Source organism: Equus asinus, chromosome 1, assembly GCF_041296235.1.
Source record: "Equus asinus isolate D_3611 breed Donkey chromosome 1, EquAss-T2T_v2, whole genome shotgun sequence".
NCBI lineage: Eukaryota > Metazoa > Chordata > Mammalia > Perissodactyla > Equidae > Equus > Equus asinus.
Genome location: NC_091790.1, coordinates 188748240 through 188769073, shown reverse-complemented (window position 1 = coordinate 188769073; position 20834 = coordinate 188748240). Strand labels below are relative to the sequence as shown.

General features: G+C 34.8%; 1 protein-coding gene across 1 annotated transcript in view; it reads right to left on the bottom strand.

Annotated features, from left to right (window-relative positions):
- The window catches only part of AGBL3 (AGBL carboxypeptidase 3), a 94772-nt gene that overhangs the window by 34647 nt on the left and 39291 nt on the right, over nt 1–20834 (bottom strand). Inside the window, exons 7-14 of the mRNA XM_070513914.1 lie at nt 19793–20569; nt 16600–16762; nt 15330–15456; nt 13903–14003; nt 13567–13679; nt 12756–12822; nt 6232–6306; nt 1048–1105 (exon numbers count right to left, since the gene is read on the bottom strand). Of these exons, the coding sequence (XP_070370015.1) occupies nt 1048–1105; nt 6232–6306; nt 12756–12822; nt 13567–13679; nt 13903–14003; nt 15330–15456; nt 16600–16762; nt 19793–20569 (1481 nt within the window). The remainder of the gene's footprint in view (nt 1–1047; nt 1106–6231; nt 6307–12755; nt 12823–13566; nt 13680–13902; nt 14004–15329; nt 15457–16599; nt 16763–19792; nt 20570–20834) is intronic.

The following is a 20834-nucleotide window of genomic DNA, read 5'->3' as shown; positions in this document are numbered from 1 at the left end:
TAATACACTTCAATTTTAAATGAAAATGTAGGTTCCAAAACAACCTGAAGATTCTGTGATTAATTAACATGGAGTGTATGTGTATAGATGTAGAAAAAGGTCTACAATAAGTATTCTAAAATGTGCTCTTTATTTTTAATTTTTGACATTAAATTTTTATCAGAAGAATATATAAAAGTTACATATAAAAAGTAACTGATTTGCTTGACTGATCACTATGAAAAAGAATAATTAATTTAAAATTCAAGTAAATTAACCATTTTAATTATACTAGAATTTTCCCCTTTCCTTGGTGTGGTTCTTATCCCCATTTCTATTTTTAATTAGCCTGCCAAATCATAAACTAAAAAGATATATGTTCATGTATATGTATTTTTAACTAGGTTACCTCAAATCCTTTTTAGAAATAAGTATGGTATAAATATACAAAAATAATACTCATACACATAAAATTAAAGAATTATTTTAGATAAAATTAAAATATTGCTCAAATTAAATGAATATTTTTCAAAGGACCTTAAGGAAAGATAAGGAGATAGAAATTAAGAAAAAGAATACCAGAAATGTTAGTCAATCAGAGATTCATATCAGACTCATCAGATTCCAGTAGAAGCAAGTGAATATTCCAAAATTTAATTTCTCGCCTGGCCTCATCCTTTGTTAAGTTATAAAACAAGAGGACCAAGATGGTTTTTAGAATATAAAATCTCTATATTTTGTTTGGGGAAAAAGCTTTCAAATCAGAGATATCCCTCAAGTGTGTGGACCACTCACTCTCGAACCCTCCAATGTAACTGACCACTCCTTTCTCTGTGCTCTCTTGGAACTCTGTCCAGACTATTGACATTGCATGTGTAACACTGCAATGAACTTGTTTACTTGTTTATCTCTCCCTATTAAAAGGTGAGCTCCTGAAAGGAAGAAATGATATAGTATACTTCTTAATATCCCTAGCACCAAGCACAGTGGCAATCTCAAAGTTGTAGCACAAAAAAGTGCTGAGTAAATGAATTAATTGTTTATGAGAGGGCGGAAGCAGAACATTACCTTTCACATCAGAATTTGATTCTTTATGTCTTTGCACTAAATGTCCTTTATTACAAACCTAATGAAACACAGAACCAGAGGGAAAACAGTACTGTTATAAACATGAAAATGAGGTAGACTTCCTATATGCTTTATGGTACAGTAATTTTCAACATTCCTCATTTTATCCTCAGAGGTTTAGAAAAGACAAAAATAATCTCTTAAATCAGAACTTTCTGATATCTTTCACAACACTACTTTTCTCCTATAGCAATGAGTAGAAGAAAATATTGATACTAATGGAGTTTAAAATTTTTTCACTTCATATAGAACTTATTTAAGATGAGAAAGAAACCAAAAAAATGTATACTTATAATCTCACTTACTTAAATGAGAAGAATAAAGATGTAGGAAGATAAGTGTGTAAAATGTGTGAGAATATTTAAAATTATATGAAAATGTATAAGCGATTCCAAATCTGTGCTTATATAGAAAAGATGAAAAATATTTTCTTGTAGCTTGTAAAGAAGTCCAGAGGAAGAAAGAGAATATATATGGCATTACTTTCTATCTTGAAAGGAGTTAGCAATATGATCCAGTTAAAGAGACACAAAATGCTATAGAATTGTGGCGGCTAATCTCGAGTAGTTTACAAATCATTATGTGACCACGAAAACATTTTAAATGGTTCCAAACTTTCGTTTCTGCATCTTTGGTATGTGGATGTTATAAAGAATTTTCCAAAATGGCCTGAGAAAGGAAAAACGAATTGAAAATATTTTTGCCAAGATGTAATGCATATCAATTCACGATGAAAGTGGACGATGAAATAGAGTTAAAATCCCTTTCTTTGTAGATAAGATTGATTGGCAGCAAAAAAAAAAAAAAAAAAAAAAAAAATGATATAATCAGTATGAAAATGGAAGGAAAATGTAAAAACCAAAACTTTATTATTGATTATTGAAGGGAGAGAGAAAGGGAAATATTTAGAAAAAAATTACCCAAAGTTAAAAGTAGCAGTGTCATATAGTCACTAGAATTTGGAGAGACAAGGGGTGAGAGTAGGCTGAAGAAAATTTGTTTGTAATGAGACTTGATTTGATAAACTCTTACTGTCATTTTTAGCCCTCTTCCCTTGATTGAAATGATGCTGTGAACCATAACAAACTATTACATTTATCCCATAGAAAATCACCAGGCGGTGTCCTTATGAATATGATCTACAAATTCTAACAACAGTAATCTATAATTGTTTGCTTTTGCTGAAAATCTTCAAAATTAATTACTAAGAGTGTCCTGGTAGGAAATAAATTTAACCAAAAAACTTTAAAAATAATTTACTAATATTATATTAGGGATGTATTGATACCTTAGAAGCAAACCATTAAAATAAGAAATATTTCAAGAGCATGAATTTAAGTTGTCCTCAGGCAATAAGATGACATTATTCACTCTTCTTGCTAAAGATTATTAGAAAATAAATTTTAAGATCAATGACTAAGAACTTCCATTAGTTTATGGACACACTTAGAATGTATGCAACTGTCTGAAATGACCAAATGATGATTGTTTTCCATTTGGAAGATTCAATATTAATTATAGATTATGATTTCATAACAATTGTAAACCGCCAATCAAGAAAGACAAAAATACGTGAACATTTAATATAAAGGAATTTATCATATTTTACATGGTTAAAAAAGAAACAAAAGGCCCAAAATGAAGTCACTATGCTGAGCCCCACCAAGTCTTAAAACCTAACTTATTTGTAGTTTCAACCTCTCTCAGGGGTGGAATTTTAAACCAATCAGTCTGGAATTTCCTGATGAACACCAGTAAGGTAATCTGTCTGATAAGACCCCCTGCCTTCCCCTGAGGAAAGGTGACATTGCCTGAAATAATCAACTCTTAACTTCCTTGTCCCACCCTCTTTCTGCCTATAAAAACCTGCCATTTTGTACAACTCCTTGGAGCTCCTTTCTACTTGCTAGATGGGACACTGCCTGATCCATTAACCACTGAATAAAGCCAATTGGATCTTTAAACTTACTCGATTGAAGTTTTTTCCTTTTACAACATGAACTATAGCTTGGATAGATGAGGAAAACCACTATGTGGACATGTTTATGAGAACTAAATAAATATGTCTCACAATATCTACATCCAAAAAAAATAAGAAAACAAAACTTACTTTGGTTATTGGGTTGTACAAATGACTTAACACAAGATCAATTAGGGAGTTTGTTTACCAAACAAATTTTTTATAATCTTGGCCCTCCCCCAAGCATAATCACATTGTTCAGATTGCATAATTTACAAACAGAGAATTAGATATCAATTGTCAAAATTTACAATATTACGTAACAATATGCTTTACAAATAGAATTTAAAATTTGTGAGGAATACTAATACAAACGAGAACATGCATACTGCTAAAATCTGAATAAGTTCTCTGGATTGTATCAATGTCAATTTTGTGGTGTTGATATAGTATGATAATGTATGTAAGATACTAACAATGGAGGAGAAGTGAAGGATGCAAGGGACCTCCTGTATACATTTTTTTATAACTTCCTGTGGATCTATAAGTATTTCAAAATAAAAGGTTAAAAAAAAAAAGAACTAAGGAAAGAAGAGAGAAAAATAATTTCAAAAGTTCTTGGGAAATTAGTTTCGGCTAATTCAATCTATATTTGGCAGATGACAGTGTATTGGGTGTTCAATATCTGCTGAATAAACCTGTTACGGCTAACTTTAAATTCCCTACTGCTGCTGGATCACTATTATTAACACAGGAAATATTTGCAAAACAACTTCTGATATTTTTATTTGTTTGAATATTTGAGTAGAAATCTTCTAATTTTCTGAATCTGATAAAGCCTGGTCCCCGGGTCTCCAACTTCTGGGTTCTCCACAGGTAACAGATGCTTAAGAACTCATTGATTGGATCCAAGCGTGGATTGTTTGGATCCCATCAACCAGAGATATCACTTTAGCCGTCCTTCATCTTGTCTGTCAGGTTTATTTCCTAACTAGAGAATTCTGTTGAATTCTGGGTACTGATCTTCCTCTCCCTACCCCTTCTGGAGCTTATTATTATTTATTTGTCTGTTTCTTTAGTGACCAGCTAGATTATTTTAGTGAAGTTCATTATCCCCTTGCAGAGTTAACCCTCTGATTTTGCTCCTCAGGGGTGCAGACTTGGGTATGCCCACACTCACCCGGGGATGGCAGTGGTTTTGACAGGGCTGTCTTTGACTGTCTCTTTCCCTGACAACACCCAGCTGTTAAATTCCACTAATTTCTGATTTATAACTCTATTGTTTCCTGGGGCATAAATTGCTCTACAGACTAATCCAATCAAATTCAGGCTCCTTTAAAGAGATAGTTCATGAGGGCAGTGTCTGAAATTTGTTCTGACACCAGGAGGGCTCCTCTCAGCAATCTCTTTCCCCAGTTCTCTCTGGCAAACTAGTTGGCCTATAGTTTAGCTTTTATCTCTAATGAATCTACCAATCTCTTCTCAATTGCCTTTTATCATACTTGCACTGGTTTTGAGAATGCCCTTAAACTTGAATTTCTCCAGGATCTATTGCAAATTAAGTTACTTCCTTGGGGAAGAGATTAGGCGCTGTTTAATCTGGTTCTCTCCCAAGGCAAAATTTCTGACCTGAGTGTCTCTGGAGCTGGAGGTGGGGACAATGGCATTCTTCTCTCAGTGATACCCAACTTTAGGAGCTGAGCTGTAGGTGGAAAGAGGGCAGTAGTCTCAGGTCTTCTCTATCTGCCTCTCGTGGTGTGGAACCACCACTTTACAGACCAAGGCAAGGCAATTAAGGCCAAAATATTCTCGGTGATGTAGCACCCAAGGTACAGTCTCATTCTCACGAATGGGGTCTGGATGAAAGAAGGGAGCCCCTACCTCTTGGCTGCATTCAGCTGGAACTTAGCTTCAGCAACAGGTAGCTGGAGGCAGGATAACAAATAATGATACCATGCCCTTCCTGGGAAGATAGCCCTCTGACTGGTATCTATGGGGAGAGGGGGACCTGGGTTCTTGACTGCACTAATCTGAAGTGGGGTTTCAGTCTCATTGAGCTGGGAGGGAGGAAGGAGGGCGGAGTCAATTCAAATATGACAGGCTCTTGCTTTTGTTAATCAAATTTTAGTAGATTTTCAAGAATAGATTTTTTTTTCCTTTGCTATATCCCCTTACGACCATTTCCAGAGACTTTAAATGGTTGTATTTAAAAAAAATAATAATTTTCACCAGTTTTTGCAAGAGGCCCTCACACTGTCATCGTGGAAGTTGATCTCCCAGCACCATTTATTTTATACTTTGTATTCCTATTTAATTTTTCTTAGTTTTAATTTATTTCTTCTTCCTAATGACAAATAAATTGCAAGCAATAGGATATATTGGAGTATATGAGGAAACCATTTGGTGTAAATGTAATTCAGTCTGACTTTGCTTTTCCAAAAGGCCCTAACATGGCCATTGAGCATGCATTATATATCTGCTTTAAGCATTTCCTGTGTCCCAAAGGCAAGAACAAATGCCCTTAAGATAAAGGTACAACTTCCCCCACATTGGCATTTCCTTAAGGATAAGCATCTTTCCCTAGGCTAGAAATGATTGCTGCACTCACCTGTGACCACCCAGCTCCAGACAACAGATCTGCTACCCTGCTGTGTCCATCAATCACTGTGCTGACAGAGCAGTCTCGTAACTATTGTAAAAGGGACATTTCAATCATATGTGAAACATGCTCTTTGAGGGTATGTAACTACTCTGTACACCCCACTTCTTTGGTGCCTTTCCTTCCTTAGGGAGGGAAGGGCCCAGGCTATATAGGCCTCACATTTGGCTCAGAATAAACTCACCCCAATTTTCATTTATAGATTAATGATGGATTATTTTTGTTGACACTATCCTAGGTACATCTTTGTAAGATGCCTCAAATACTTTTCTGAGTAAGGGAAGTATAAGTGAAATTTAATTACAGGACCTTAATAAGACCCTCCTCTCATCTTCCCAGGGTTTTTCATGTTTTTATAAACTATAAATAATATGAGAAAAATTTTAATTGTTAACTTTTCCTGGTGAAAAAATTAGGGTGTAAGAAGTGAAGGAGGAAATAACTTGCCATTCTCATGCAATAATTTTTTCAAAAGCTGTTAACAACCAGATCAATGAATATTTACCTCTTGCTCTTTTCTGGTATTTTGATGGCTTACTATGGTAGAATTTCTTTCCTTCTTTGTTTTGAGATGTTTTTTCTTGGTTTCTATCTAGATAAAAGAATCATATTTAAAATCAATATTTAATCAACACTTCAAAGACAGTATATATACAGACATAAAACTAACTTGAAACTTTCATTTCTAGGAAGATGAAGTGTTTTTCCTATCCCTCACATGAAGTATAACTAAAAACTCTTGGTATTATATACAAAATAAACAGAAGAGGCTCTAAAAGTTGGAAAAAAGAAGACATCCTGGTGAGGCAGCTCAGGAGTAGAGGAGTAGCATGACAATGAGCAGTTTTCTTTTTGCCTCATATATCCCAGCCTTAGAGCTGGAGAAGCCAGCAACCCAGAAATGCCAATGAATGAAGAAATAACGACTGAAAACTTTCCAAATTTGATGAAAGACATGAATGTAAACATCTAAGAGGCTCAATAAACTCCAAGTAAGATGAAATAAATAAAACCCACACTGAGACACATTATAATCAAACTTTCAAAGTCAAAGACTAAGAGAGAATCTTGAAAGCAGCAAGAGAGAAGCAAATTGTTACATGCAAGGGATTCTCAATATGATTATTAGCAGATTTCTCATCAGAAACTTTGGAGGCCAGAAGACAGTGAGCCAATATAGTCAAAGTGCTTAAAGAAAAAAAACTGGCAGAACTGTCCTTTCAAAAGTTAGGGAGAAATTAAGACATTCCCAGATAAACAAAGGGTGAAGGAGTTCATGACCACTAGACATGCCCTGCAATAAATGCTCAAGGGAGTCCGGCAAGGTGAAATGAAAGGACACTAGACAGTGACTCAAAGCCATGGGAGATAAAGATCTCAATAAAGGTAAACAGATGGGTAATCATAAAAGCTAGTATTAATGAAACAATGGTTTCAAACTACACTTTTTGTTTTCTACGTGGTTTAAGAAACTACCACATTTAAAGAAAAAAAAGCAATTATCAGTGGAAAAGCTAGTACTACTATAACTTTGGTTTGTTACTCCAAATCTTGTTTTCTACATAATTTATGAGACTAATACATTTAAAAGAATTATTAGTCTATGTCTTGGGGCATACAATGTATAATGATGTAATTTTGTGACAGATATAACAGAAAGGGGTGGGAATGCAGCTGTAAAGGAACAGCGTTTTTGTATGTTATTGAAGTTAAGCTAGTATAAATTCAAATTAGAGTGTTATAACTGTAGGGTGTTAAATGTAATCCCTATGGTGACTTTAAGAAAATATCTATAGAATATACACAAAAGGAGATGAGAAAGGAATTAAAACGTTTCACCACAAAAATTCAACTAAAGACAAAGGAAGATAGTAATGCAGGAAATGAAGGACAAAAATACTATAAGGCATATGGAAAACAAATAACACAATGACAGAAGTAAGACCCTTTTTATCAGTAATTATTTTCATTGTAAATGGATTAAACTCTCCAATCAAAAGACAGAGATTAGAAGAATAGATTAAAACACATGATCTAATTGTATGCTGTCTATAAAAGACTCAATGAGAGCTAAAGACACAAACAGGTTGAAAGTGAAAGAATGGAAAAAGATATTCCATGCAAATAATAACCAAAAGAGAGCAGGGGTGACTATATTAATAGCAGACAAAATAGACTTTAAATTTTAAAATGTTACAAGAGACAAAGAAGGACATTATATATTCAATATAGCAAGAAATTATAACCATTATAAATATTTACATACTTCATGGCAAGCCATTAAAATATATGAAGCAAAAGCTGAGAAAATTGAAGGGAGAAATGCATAGCTCTACAATAATAGTTGGAGACTTCAATACCCTACTCACAATAATGGCTAGAACCAGACAGAAGATATGTAAGGACATAGAGGACTTAAACAACCAATAAACCGACTAGATCTAACAGACATAGACAGAATACTCTACCCAACAACAAAAGAATACACATTTTCTCACATAGTACATCTTCCAAGAGAGACCATACAGTAGGCCATGAATTAAGTCTTAATAGGTTTTGAAAGATAGGTATCATACAAAGTATCTTCTCTGATCACAATGGGATGAAGTTAGAAATCAACAACAAAAGGAAAACTGGAATATTCAAAGAATTGTGGAAATTATTCAATACACTTTTAAACAACCAATGGATCAAAGAAGAAATCATGAAGGAAATTATAAAATACTTAGAGTTGAATGAAAATAAAAACACAAAATAGCAAACCTTATGAGACACAGCACAAGTGGTGCTAAAAGGGAAATTTCAAGCTATAAATGCTTACATTAAAAAACAAGAAAAATCTCAAGTCAACAACTTAACATTACAACTTAAGGAATTAGAAAAAGAAGAACAAACTAAACCCAAAGCTAGCAGAAGGAAAAAAGTAATAAAGATTAGAGCAGAGATAAATGAAAAAGAAAATAGAAAAATAGAGAAAAATCAATGAAACCAAAAGTGGATTCTTCAAAAAGATCAACAAAATTGACATACCTTTAGCTAAATGGACAAAGAAAAAAAGAGAGAAGATTCCAATTACTAAAATCAGAAATGAAAGTGGGGGTATTACTACCTATTCTACATAAATATAAAGGGTTATAATTGAGTACTATGACTAATTATATGCCAACAAATTGGATAACCTAGATGAAATGGACAAATTCCTAGAAATACAAAACCTACCAAGACTATATCATGAAGAAATAGAAAATATGAATAGACCTACAATTAGCAATTATATTGAATCAGTAATCAAAAGCCCCATCCCATTGATGTTGGATTTGGACAGATGACTTGATTTAGCTAGCAGAATGGTAAACAAGGGCTTCAAATATGCTTTCATAGCTTGGCTTGCCTTCTTGAATTCTTGTGATTTACCATGAGCAGAACATGCCCTAGCTGGTGGTTGGTCTGCAGAAAAGGAGGAAAGGTAGAATAGACCTGAACTCAACTCACAGTCTGGAGATAAGTTCAACTGATCCCTGATTAGCCTAGTAAGGAGCCACAGATGTTCTACAGATCCATGAACAAAAAATAGATATTTACTATTGTAAGCCATAGAGATTCTGAGGATTTTGTTTTAATGGAGTAAAATATAAATAATATAGAAATTGATACATAGAAGTAGGATGCTGTCCTAATAAAAACCTAAACTATGTGACAATCACTGGCTTTGTGACTGGATAACAACAGGTGGTGTGGAAACTATTATGAGAAGCTAGAAAAATACTGACGCAAGTTATGAAGAGGTGATACATTTAGTAAAACTGTCTTCTGTGATAGCATGAAAGACAGAAAATGTACCTAATAGATTTGGGACATTGGAAAAACAGATTTTGAGGTAGAATGTTTGGAGTATGAGTTGGTTGTTGCTAGCTTCATTTGATAAGGTGCTACAAGAAAGAAATCAGTTCAAAAAAATCTTTGGACAAAAGAATTGAATTGTGAGGGAAAACAGCCAAAAATTCCAGAATTTGTAAGTTGGCTTCAACATAGCCTTAAGGCAAAGGTAAATCAAAGTTATGGCTTTTTACATCTTTGGTAGACAATCTCTTAGATGGCCTTTAATCATCCCCATCTCCTAGTATTCATACCCTTCTGTAATATTCTCCCCTTGAGTGTGGGCTCAGCCTAGTGACTCACTTTTAATGAACAGAATATGGCAAACATGATGGGATTCTGCTTCTGAGATTAGGCTACAACGAGACTGTAGCTTCTATCTTGTGTGCCCTCTCTTGCTTGCTCACTCTGATGGAAACCAGTTGCATGTCGTGAGTTGCCCTATGGAGAAGTCCACATGGCAAGGAACTAAGGGAGATCTTCAGCCAACAACCAGCAAGGAACTGAGGTCCTCAGCCCAACAGCCTGTGAGGATCTGACTCTTGTCAACAACCATGTGAGTGAACTTGAAAATGGATCCTTTCTCAGTCAAGCCTTCACGTGAGACCACAGCCCAACCAACACCTGCATTGCAGTCTTTTGGAAAAACTTAGATAGAAGCACGCAGCTAAGCCACTCATGGATTCCGGACCCACAGAAACTGTGTGATAATATATGTTTGTTGTTTCAAGCTGCTAAGATTTGGGGGTAATCTGTTACTCAGCAATAGAAAACTAACGCAACATCTATCTTAGTCCATTCAGCTACTATATCAAAATACAACAGACTAAGTGGCTTATAAATAACAGAAATTTATTTCTTATAGTTCTAGAGGCTGGCAGGTTGAGATCAGGGTGCCGGTATGGTCAGGTGAGAGCTCTCTTTTAGGTTGCAGCCTTCTTGTTGTATCCTCAAATGGCAGAAGAGGCTAGGGATCTCTCTGAAGCCTCTTTTATTAGGAACTAATCCCATTCAGAGGGCTGTGCCCTTATGACCTAATCATCTCCTAAAGGCCTCACCTTCTAGTACTATCGTATTGGGCATTATAATTTCAACATATAAACTTTGGGAGGACAGAAATACTCAGACTACAGCATTCCACTCCTGGTCCGTCCAAATTCATGTCCTTCTCACATGCAAAATACATTCATTCCATCCCAACAACCCCAAAAGTCTTAACTCATTCCAGCATCAATTCTAAAGTCCAAAGTCTCATCTCAATATCATCTGAATCAGATATGAGTGAGACTGAAAGTATGATTCAGTCCGAGGTAAAGTTCCTCTCTAGCTGTTAACATAGAAAGCAAATAAGTTATATGCTTCCAAAATACAATGATGGGACAGGCATAGGATAGACATTCCCACTCCAAAAGGGAGAAATAGGAAAGAAGGATGGAATGATGGGTCTCAAGCAAGCCTAAAACCTAGCAAGGCAAATTCAGTGAGATCTTAAGGCTCAAGAATAATCCTCTCTGGCTCAATGCTCTGCCTTCTGGACCCAGTGGAGTGGCAGCATCACCCCTGTAGCTTGGAGGGGTGCTTGCTGCTCATGTCCAACTCTCTGTAGGGGCCCTGCCCACACTGTAGCTCACAGCTCCAGGTGCCTGCCACCTACCCTGTTAAATACGAGGTGAAAGTGGCCCTGATGATCTCTTAGTCACCTTCAGGGCCTTTTTTTCCTTGTCTTGAAGAATAGCACACTTTCATAGCCAAATAGTTCTACAGTACCATCCTGTAAAATTCAAGAAGTCTGACAGCCTGCCTTCCTTCTGTCCTGTCTCCATTTTCTTCAGTTTAAACTGGCAGTTTTCCTGTTGGGGTGACTGATTATTTCTGTGGTTCACACCCACACTAATCTCCTTATCTAATGGTTAGTCCTCTACACCCGTACTGTTCTGTTCTGAAAACACATTCTCATTTTTTATAATAAGGATAGGCTGAGAATTTTCCAAATATTTATGTTCTGGTTCCTTTTTGTTTAATAATTCCTTCATCAATTCATTTATCTCTTCTTGCATTTTACTGTAAGGAGTCAGGAGGAACTAAGCCACCCCTTCAACACTTTGCTTAGAAATGTCTTCAGCTAAATATATAATTTTATTGCTCACAAGTTCTACCTTCCACAAAACACTAGAACACAAACATAATTCAGCCAAGTTCTTTACCACTTTAAAGCAAGGACTACATTTTCTCCATCGTCCAGTAACATGTTCCTCGCTTCTGTCTGAGACCTCATCAGAATCACCCTTAACATTCATAGTTCTACCAACGTTCTGTACATGATTATTTATGCATTCTCTAAGAAGATGGAAACTCATTCTCCAGCTCTCTTCTTTTCTTTCTGAACTCTTACCAGAATCACCTTTAAAAGTTTCTTCATGGCAATATCAGCATTTTCTAACATACACTTCTAACCTCTCAGTACCCAGTTCTAAAGCCACTCCCACATTTTAAGGCATTTGTCACAGCAGCACCCCACTCTCAGTACCAAGAGAGAACCATCATAGTTTTTCTTAGTCACCACCTACCACCAACACATTGGAGGTTAGGGTTTCAGTAAATGTACTTGGTGGGGGCACAAACATTCAGTATATAGCATCACCTAAACTCCTTATTCCTCCCACGGCTCTAATTTTCTCCTTCAGGCACTTATCATCATCTAACACGTCATATATTTTACTTATATTTTTATTTTTAGCTCCACTAACTAGAATATAAGCTACAAAATGGAAGGATTTTAGTCTCATTTTGTTCATGGCTCCATCCCCAGCACTTAGTTGGAGCTCAATTTATTGTTGTTAAATAAATGAATAGCGGACTAGCAGCCGGGTGATGTATGTTATGCTACCAACGCTCATTAATCAGTGGCGTGGCTTTTGAGAGGTATCTTAATCTCTCTGGATCTTAACTCTTCTCATCTATAAAGTAAAGGTCTTAAAAACCCCTAAGGTTAGAAAATTCTATGATTCAAAGATATGAAACACAATCAGAAAATAAAATTATTGCTATACAATAATTATACAACTGCAAACTGTTTTTTTTCCTGATTCTTAGTCACAGTAAGAAGAGTACCTATTTAGCAAATACAACACAGGCAGAAATTTTCAACAATACCTGAGAAGTTAACTTGAGAAGATAAGTCTGAGAGTCACTGGATTCTGAACTGTCAGAGCCTCGGCTGCTACAAAAAAATGATAATCAATTATTTGACTTTACGGAATGTTTTGGTAGCATTTTAAAGTTCCAACAGTTACTTTTACTTTCTTATCTTATTGGAATGTTAGAAATCGTTCTAATTATAAGAAGAAGAATGTTTACAAAGGAGGTGTAGACGTTTGGTAGTTCGAGGCATCTTAGAGTATAAGAAGAATGACTGAAATCGTTCAGAACACAGCAAATATAAACAAATCCACGAGTTCAAAATGATACTCTCCATCTGTGAACAAACTTAGTCACCACTGGAGGTTGCAGGGACACTAACTCAAAGTCTGAAAATTTATAAATAAAGGGGAAGAATCAAATATTTGTTCTGCCTTTCCTATAGGAACTGTACTAAAGTTAGTACCTTCCTTCTTCCAACAACGTTCCCTTAGCATTGAATTTTGCATTTATAATTCACTAACCTAGAGTATTTATGTGGTATCTCTATAAATGCGTCAGTTATCTGCAGGTAATGACAACATTAAAAATGATTTGAGTATGCCTTTCACAAATAGTACATAGTAGGTGCCCAATTAATATTACCTGAATAAATGAATAAATTAAGTCTTGATGAGGTCTGGTCAAAGCAATGTGCATGGGAAAAATTTTTCTCTACTTATAGTCAGGATTTTTAGTTGAGAGTAATGATTATATCCTAGTATTATTATAAAGAGCATAGTAAAACAGAACAGCAAATTACATTACTTTCACTGTCTTGACTTACCTAGACTCTAGCTCCACTGTAATTTCTTTCAGAGAAGCATCTGAATCTTCAAGGACTTTTTCCAAGTTTATACGTTTTTCCATTTCTTCTAATTCTTTCAGGCACTGATAATACTATGGGAAAATGAGAAATGAGTTAATTACAAAATAACTTTATTTCCTAATTAAACTAATTGAATATCTATAGACACCTAGAGCAATAGCTATTGGGACATCAAGTACCAAAAACCCCAGATACTGGTAGGATAGTAAAAGAAAGAAACTGCTGTAGGCCCATAGGCAGGTTATGTTATCTGATACACTGGAGTCTGATGCATTACCAAATAGACTTGCTTACCTTGGTTTGGTCTGGATCACAATAGTCCAAGAGAGAATCACAAAAATGATATCCCATTGACTCCAAGTCTTTTGTGTTGAAATGAGTCCCTCGTTTATTACCTAAAACATCAATAAGTTTACCCACCCTTGAGGTTGAGTTAATCATTTGTCCTTAGCAAGCAGGTCTAAGCTGCAAAATAAAGAGTATAAACGAAACATCTGATATGATTCCATATCCTGTGCTTAGGATTTTCTTCTCTGGGGTAGGTCATTTCACAGCTTACTGCTTTCCCCCGTTCCTTTTCGATCAACTGGACCAAAGGTGACTTAATAAAGATTAATCTGTGTTGTAAGGCAGAAGAAGACTCAATTAAAAAGTTATGGAATACTTGGTTACCAGTTATAAATATCCTAATAATCACTTGGAGGAAAACTTGGGTAAAGATTCTAATGTTTTCATCATCATTTATAATGTTATATAATATAATATAATAATGTTATATTTGTTTCAAAGTGCTTTAAAAACTAGTCAGAAATTACATGTGTGGATTTCCAGCACTTTCTTTTGAGTTGATACATTTTCTAACAATGTGACAATTAACTTAATATGGAGTATTCTAAGGAGATGCTAGATGTGACTAAAAGATTTCTTTTTTAAAAAGATTGGCACCTGAGCTAACATCTGTTGCCAATCTTCTTTTTTGTTGTTGTTGTTTTTTTTCCATTTCTTCTTCTCCCCAAAGCCCCACCCAGTACATAGTTGTATATTTCAGTTGTAGGTCCTTCTGGTTGTGCTATGTGGGATGCTGCCTCAGCATGGCCTGATGAGCAGTGCCATGTCCGCCCCCAGGATCTGAACCAGGGAAACCCTGGGCTGCCAAAGCTGAGCGCACAAAGTTAATCACGCAGCCATGGGGCGGGCCCCTAAAAGATTTCTTAAATGGAACTACAGAGCACATTTTCATTTTTAGTTCAAGGAACCAAGTGCTTCCATTAAAACATAAAGTGACCAAAAAAAGCCACCCAGTCTATTTTGGCTTGCAAATAGCACACCCACTAAAAACATATCTATCCTGATATTTTAGGAATGAGCATTGCTTTTTCTTGAAATCATTAAAGTCATCAGTAGGAACCCTTTCTAAAACAACAAAAACAAACAATTAAAGATTAGTTCATGAAACAACCAATTAGGTATTCTATTTATATGCTAAAACTTCTTTTTCTAAACAAAGGAAAATGATGAGATAGAGATACATATAGTTGGAGTGGGAGTTTGTTTATTCATTCTATTTATAGAATTGGTTAGATATCAGTATGCATCCAAGTGGGGGGGGGGCGGGGAGGGGAAGTGCTGACTATCAAATTGCCTAAGCTATTAATCTTACATTAAATATGTCTCTTTGGTTTAATGCTCTGAAAGCCATGAATGAAAACGCTTGGTCTTACCCAAAGTAGATCCACAAAAAGTGACCTCCATGGTAAAGCTGTTCCTGATTCCCATTTTCCACATTACCACTCTTCCCGTTCCCTCTTTGCTCTTCTGAACTTTAAACTTGCAAGCTGAGAATGAAAACTGGAAAGAAGCAAATAAAAAGAAGACCCATTGTTTTTTGGATAACGATATCTTTCTTAGGAAGTAGGGTTGAAAATGAAAAAGTTGTGCAAAACCAGTAATTTACTCTAAAGCTTTAGGAGCTGCTTTTATTTCCTAACCAATAGAAATAATTCATTTTAAGGATGACATATTTACATTTCTAAGAACTATATATTTAAATTCTGGTAATAAATTTTACTTCTTATCTTTGTATAACATATGCATTCAAAACCAGTTGATTAATTCTCGATATTGTTGGGATAAAATTCTATACTTTAAAAAAGTTATAGGAATGGACTTAAACCTGTCTAGGAATAAAGATTAGTGTTGTAGATTTTCAGAATAAAGTACTTTATTTTGACATGAAAGATTATTTAAAAGCTGTCCTAAAAGATTGTTATAACATCAGTAGCTACAAAGAGTTTTTCTAATTTTATTTTTTTAGTTGACATACAATAAAACTGATTTTTTGGTGTTCCATTCTATGAATTTTAACACATGTACAGATTTGTGTAGTCACTACGGCAGTCATCATCTCTAAAAGTCCCTTGCACTATCCCTCTGCAGTCACAAGTATTTCATTTATTTTGGAGCTAAGGTAAATGGTATTGTTTTAAATTTTGGTTTCCAATTGTTCATTGTGAGTATATAGAAATGCAATTGGTTTTTGTGGGTTGACCTTGTATCTTACGATATTGCTAAACTCACTTATTAGTTCTAAGAGTTTTCTGGTTAGATTGCTTTGGACTTTCTATGAAGACAATCATGTTGTCTTCATTACTGCTTCCTTTCCAATCTGTCCACCTTTTGTTTCTCTTTCTTACCTTATTGCACTCATTAGAACCTCCAGCATAAGGATGAACTGAAGGGATAAGGGTGGATATCCTTGCCTTGTTTCTGACTTCAGGAGGAAAACAATCAGTCTTTTATCCTTAAGTATGGTGTTAGGATAATGGGCATTTTTTTCCCTCATATTTCAAATGATTGGTCACTAAACATTCCATATAGTTGCTTTGTTATGGTCATTTGTATAAACCAGTTTACTGAATAAGGTTATCCATTCTGCTGTCTCACATGGGTAACATAGTAACGGAAAAGTTAAAACTTGGAAAAGGTGCTTACTTTATCTGGACAATTTTTGCTCAGCATAAGTGGAAAGATTCGTTGCTGTAAGTATACTGCCTTACATCTATCCCTACCATCACAGCCATACATGAAGATGTTCTCTTTCCTACTATGGCCATGAAGGTCACAATATAAAATAACCTCTCGTTTCTCCATCAATCTACCAAGAAGAAAAAAAAAACAGGTTACTAAATTTTACCTTTGCATTCACATATATATATTCATACATAAAATATGAATGCTTTAACCTTCTAAGGACAAAATTTACCTTACTCCCAAGATTTTCTCCAACAGGATCCCTCTGCTTTGTTATTCTTGTTTTCTTTTGTACACAGAAAACAGCTTACTCCTACCTTTGCTCATTAGCTCCCACATAGATTCTTTCTAACTGGAATACCTTCTTTCTTCATCTTTGTAAATGGAAATACTACCCCTCATCTCTCAACACTGACCTCATGTCTTACTTCCTCTCTAGCTAATCAAGCCCATAGATTTTTGTGTGTGTGTGTGAACTCCCATAGCACTTAAAATTGGTACCACTTCCTGGCACTTGCCTAGGAAAGTTTTCACATTTTTGATATTTAATCTTGCTAAGGATAGGGAATGCTTCAAATCATCTAAACAGTGCTATGCACACAAGTCCCCAAATATTTGTTAAAAATTGAGTGCCTAATGACTTGGCACTGAAGCCAATTAATATTTAATCCATGATTAACATGGAGAATAAATATCATAGAGAAAAATGGTACCAAAGTTTGAATTGATTTTTTTTCTGGAAAATTTCTAACAAATAATTTAAAGAAATTGTTATATATGTCTTAAGAGCACAATCCTTAGCCTACGTCATTTAGGTATTTAATGAATATTAAAGCAATATAAAAAAAGCTCCCCAAATTACTGATGAAAATAACTAATAAAGAGGCTTTCAAAAGGTAAAATAGTGGTGGTGTTAAGGTGGTAGGATTATGGGCATTTTGCCTTTTTTTTTTTTTCATATTTCCAAACTTTATATAGCATTATTATATTACTTAACCAAAATTATATATACTAATTATTATATCTTGAAGGATAAATACCAAAGTGTTAGCAATGGTATTTGTAGTAATATTAAATGTATTATTTTTATAACAAAAATATTAAGACCTAAAATCAAAACATTCAAAGCGTAGCTTCTAATAGCTACTGGAAACAGTATTCCTTTAACTATAGTGAACTTTCAAACTGAAGTCTATTACATGTATTAATTCATTGCCCTTTTCTCATCTGGTACCCAATAAATTCTAACTGATAACTTAAGATTGACATAAAACCACTAAATGATCATTACAAGTTTTTAGAAAACTAACTAGATTATAAAACAAGAATATCAAGCTAGGTACTTAAATATGAAATATGCTATATATTTCTAAACCAACACTTCCAGTTTTAATGATCTTTTGGTTTCTTATGAGTCAAAAGCAACCTCTACTTCTAAGCAATTAATTCCCAAAGAAATGTTATTACTTCTGAAATGAAACAAGATATTAGGGTCTCTCATCTTACACTAATTTAAATCACTTTTAAAACAGTTTGGATTTTTTTCTTAGCCACAGATAAGATATTCTAAGTATCTTATACTAAGTTTCCTATACTAAAATCTACTCTCTCTTATTCTCACATTCTTTAAATATACTCAATCTTAGGTATACTTACAGCTGCTCATCTTTCTACACATATATGACTGACTTATTATTCTACTTACCTGCCTATGATTAATTGCATTAAGGTAGTTCTCTTACTTGGAAGTCTTTCTGAAACTTACTGAATAGATTCCTGCCTTAACCTTCTCACAAGGCAATCTGAGAAGAACTGAGACATTTATTTTCCATAGAGAGAAGCCAAGGGGCCTTGGCCTGTGATCCATCTTGTGTTGGAGCCTTAATATCAAAAAGCATTAAGTAGACATTATGGATACTCTAATAGGCATCCCATCACTCCCTTTTTGTAAAATAAAATAAACTTTTTATTTTGGAATAATTTTAGATTTATACAAAATTTTCAAAAATAGTAGAGAGAGTTTCCACATACTCCTCACCCAGTTTCCCCTAATGTTAACATATTACATAATTGCGGTACATGATTAGAGTTTCCAATGTTGAAGATTTTATTCTGAGCACTTTAGTAATATATTCTCATTTAATCCTCCTGTCTATGAGGTAAGTATTATTTTTCCTATTTTATAGATGAGAAAACTGAGGTTTAGATTTGTTGTTGTTGATGTAGTATCTTATAGGATCAGTTCCTATTATAGTGCATTTTAGTTCAAAACATGTCTTAGGCATGTACCATATAGAAGACAGCATACCAGGTCAGGAGTAAGGTATGAACCCTGGACCAGGGACGATTTGAGTCTAGTGGGTGAAATAAGCATATGAATAGATCATTTCAACAGATCATTAGATTTGTTTTTAAACTGCTCAAGGTCACACAGTTCACAAATGATCTAGCAGGGGTTCCAATCTCATACGTTTAACTCTAGCTCCACACTCTCAACCAAAAAGGTTAAGAGGACGTGGACTTGGAATGGGTGTTCTCTGACTCCAATAAACCTTTCTGCTCTAGCACATGCCTATTCTTGATTGTTATCACCTGAATCCATTAAAGAATTCACCCATTCAACAAATGTTTAAATATTATGTGCATTTTACTTCTTCGGATTCTTGGAAAATTTAGAGCTGTTCGATTTTTTTTTTAGGAGCAAATAAGAGTACTATTCATGAAAGCTTAAATAACTATATAACCCAATAATCAAGACTCATCATAGAGCAATGTATGATCAACATAGTGCCAGAATGCTCTGTGAGATGTAATTAATTTTCACATATAAGGGATTCAATAATCCCAAAGTAAATATCAGTGCTACCATGAGCTTTAGCAAGAAACCAAATTTGAAATATGCAAATTTAACTATTAGTTTCACAAAGACATTAAAATGTTCTGGAGCCTATTTCATTATTTAAGAGAAGGCTAGTGAATCCAGTGGCATGCCAGAAAAGAACAGAAACAGAGTCAGGAAGAATGGGGAAAAAATTAAGTAGCAATAGTTAAACTATTAAGAAAAGGTAGAGTAAAATGAGTGAGAGTGTGGGAACAAAATTCTTACTACCAAGTTTACTAAATAAGCAGAAAGGTAATTTGAGGCTTATTTTACCTACGGATCATGTTCCGGGTATGCCAAACAGAAGGAAATGATTCCTTTAGGACAGATGTATAGTTACGGTTTAAATCCCGTCCAGCTAAGGAACACCGATAATTTCCCACAATCACACCATCTGGATTCAGCATGGGTACCACCTTGAAGATGAAAGTGTCCCGAAGCAACTCCGCATCACTTGAGTCTCCTAAAATATAATCTAGGAAGCCTTTCATGATCCAAGAGCTGTTGGTTTCTCCTGGATGTACCCTTGCAGTCAAAATTACGGCCTTTCGCTTTCTTGAGTCGTTCTTCAAGGGTGTAGTGATCGTTAAAACATACACCATATTCCTAGCAATCGTGTGGCACAAGACACGTATTTTACAAAACTTTGAGCGTACTGGGTCATTATTAATGCTAGAAAGGTATTCTTGCAGGTTGGTGTATGTGTATGGATAGCAGTGAGCAAAGTAGCAGGTATCTTTGTTGTGTGGAAATTGAAATGTCCATGTCAGAGAGAAATAATGGCGCCCATCTTGCCCCTGATTGTTCCTATAATACTTGATTTGGTCTCCTATTCTCTTCCAGCCAATATTATGAGACTTGGCCTCTTTTTCAGAATAAAACAGTGGGCGCATACCCCTATTGTAAAGACTAGCAGGCTTGGTGAAATTGATAATGGTGAATCTGTAGACTATTCCTGCTTGGGTATTAGTGACTTGGAAATAGTACCACTGGGTGTGTTTATTTGTGAAGAGGTCAGGGCGCACCGTCAACTGGTATTCATATTCTGCCCTAATACACAAAAAAGGAGGGGAAAAAAGCACATAAAAATGATATTCAAGTTTAAGTTAAATAACGAAAATTATTTTATTTTTACCTATTAATAGAAAGCTTTTTGGGGAGGAAATAATGTTTATTTAGGCAATATCCAACAACAAATAATTGAAAGAGAGAAAAGTTTAAAAATTTTCTTTTGTTGGTTGTGAAACTGCTTCCATGCTAATTCTAAAGACTTTTTATTCCTTTGTAATTCAAGAGAAGACATAAAAATGGGCAT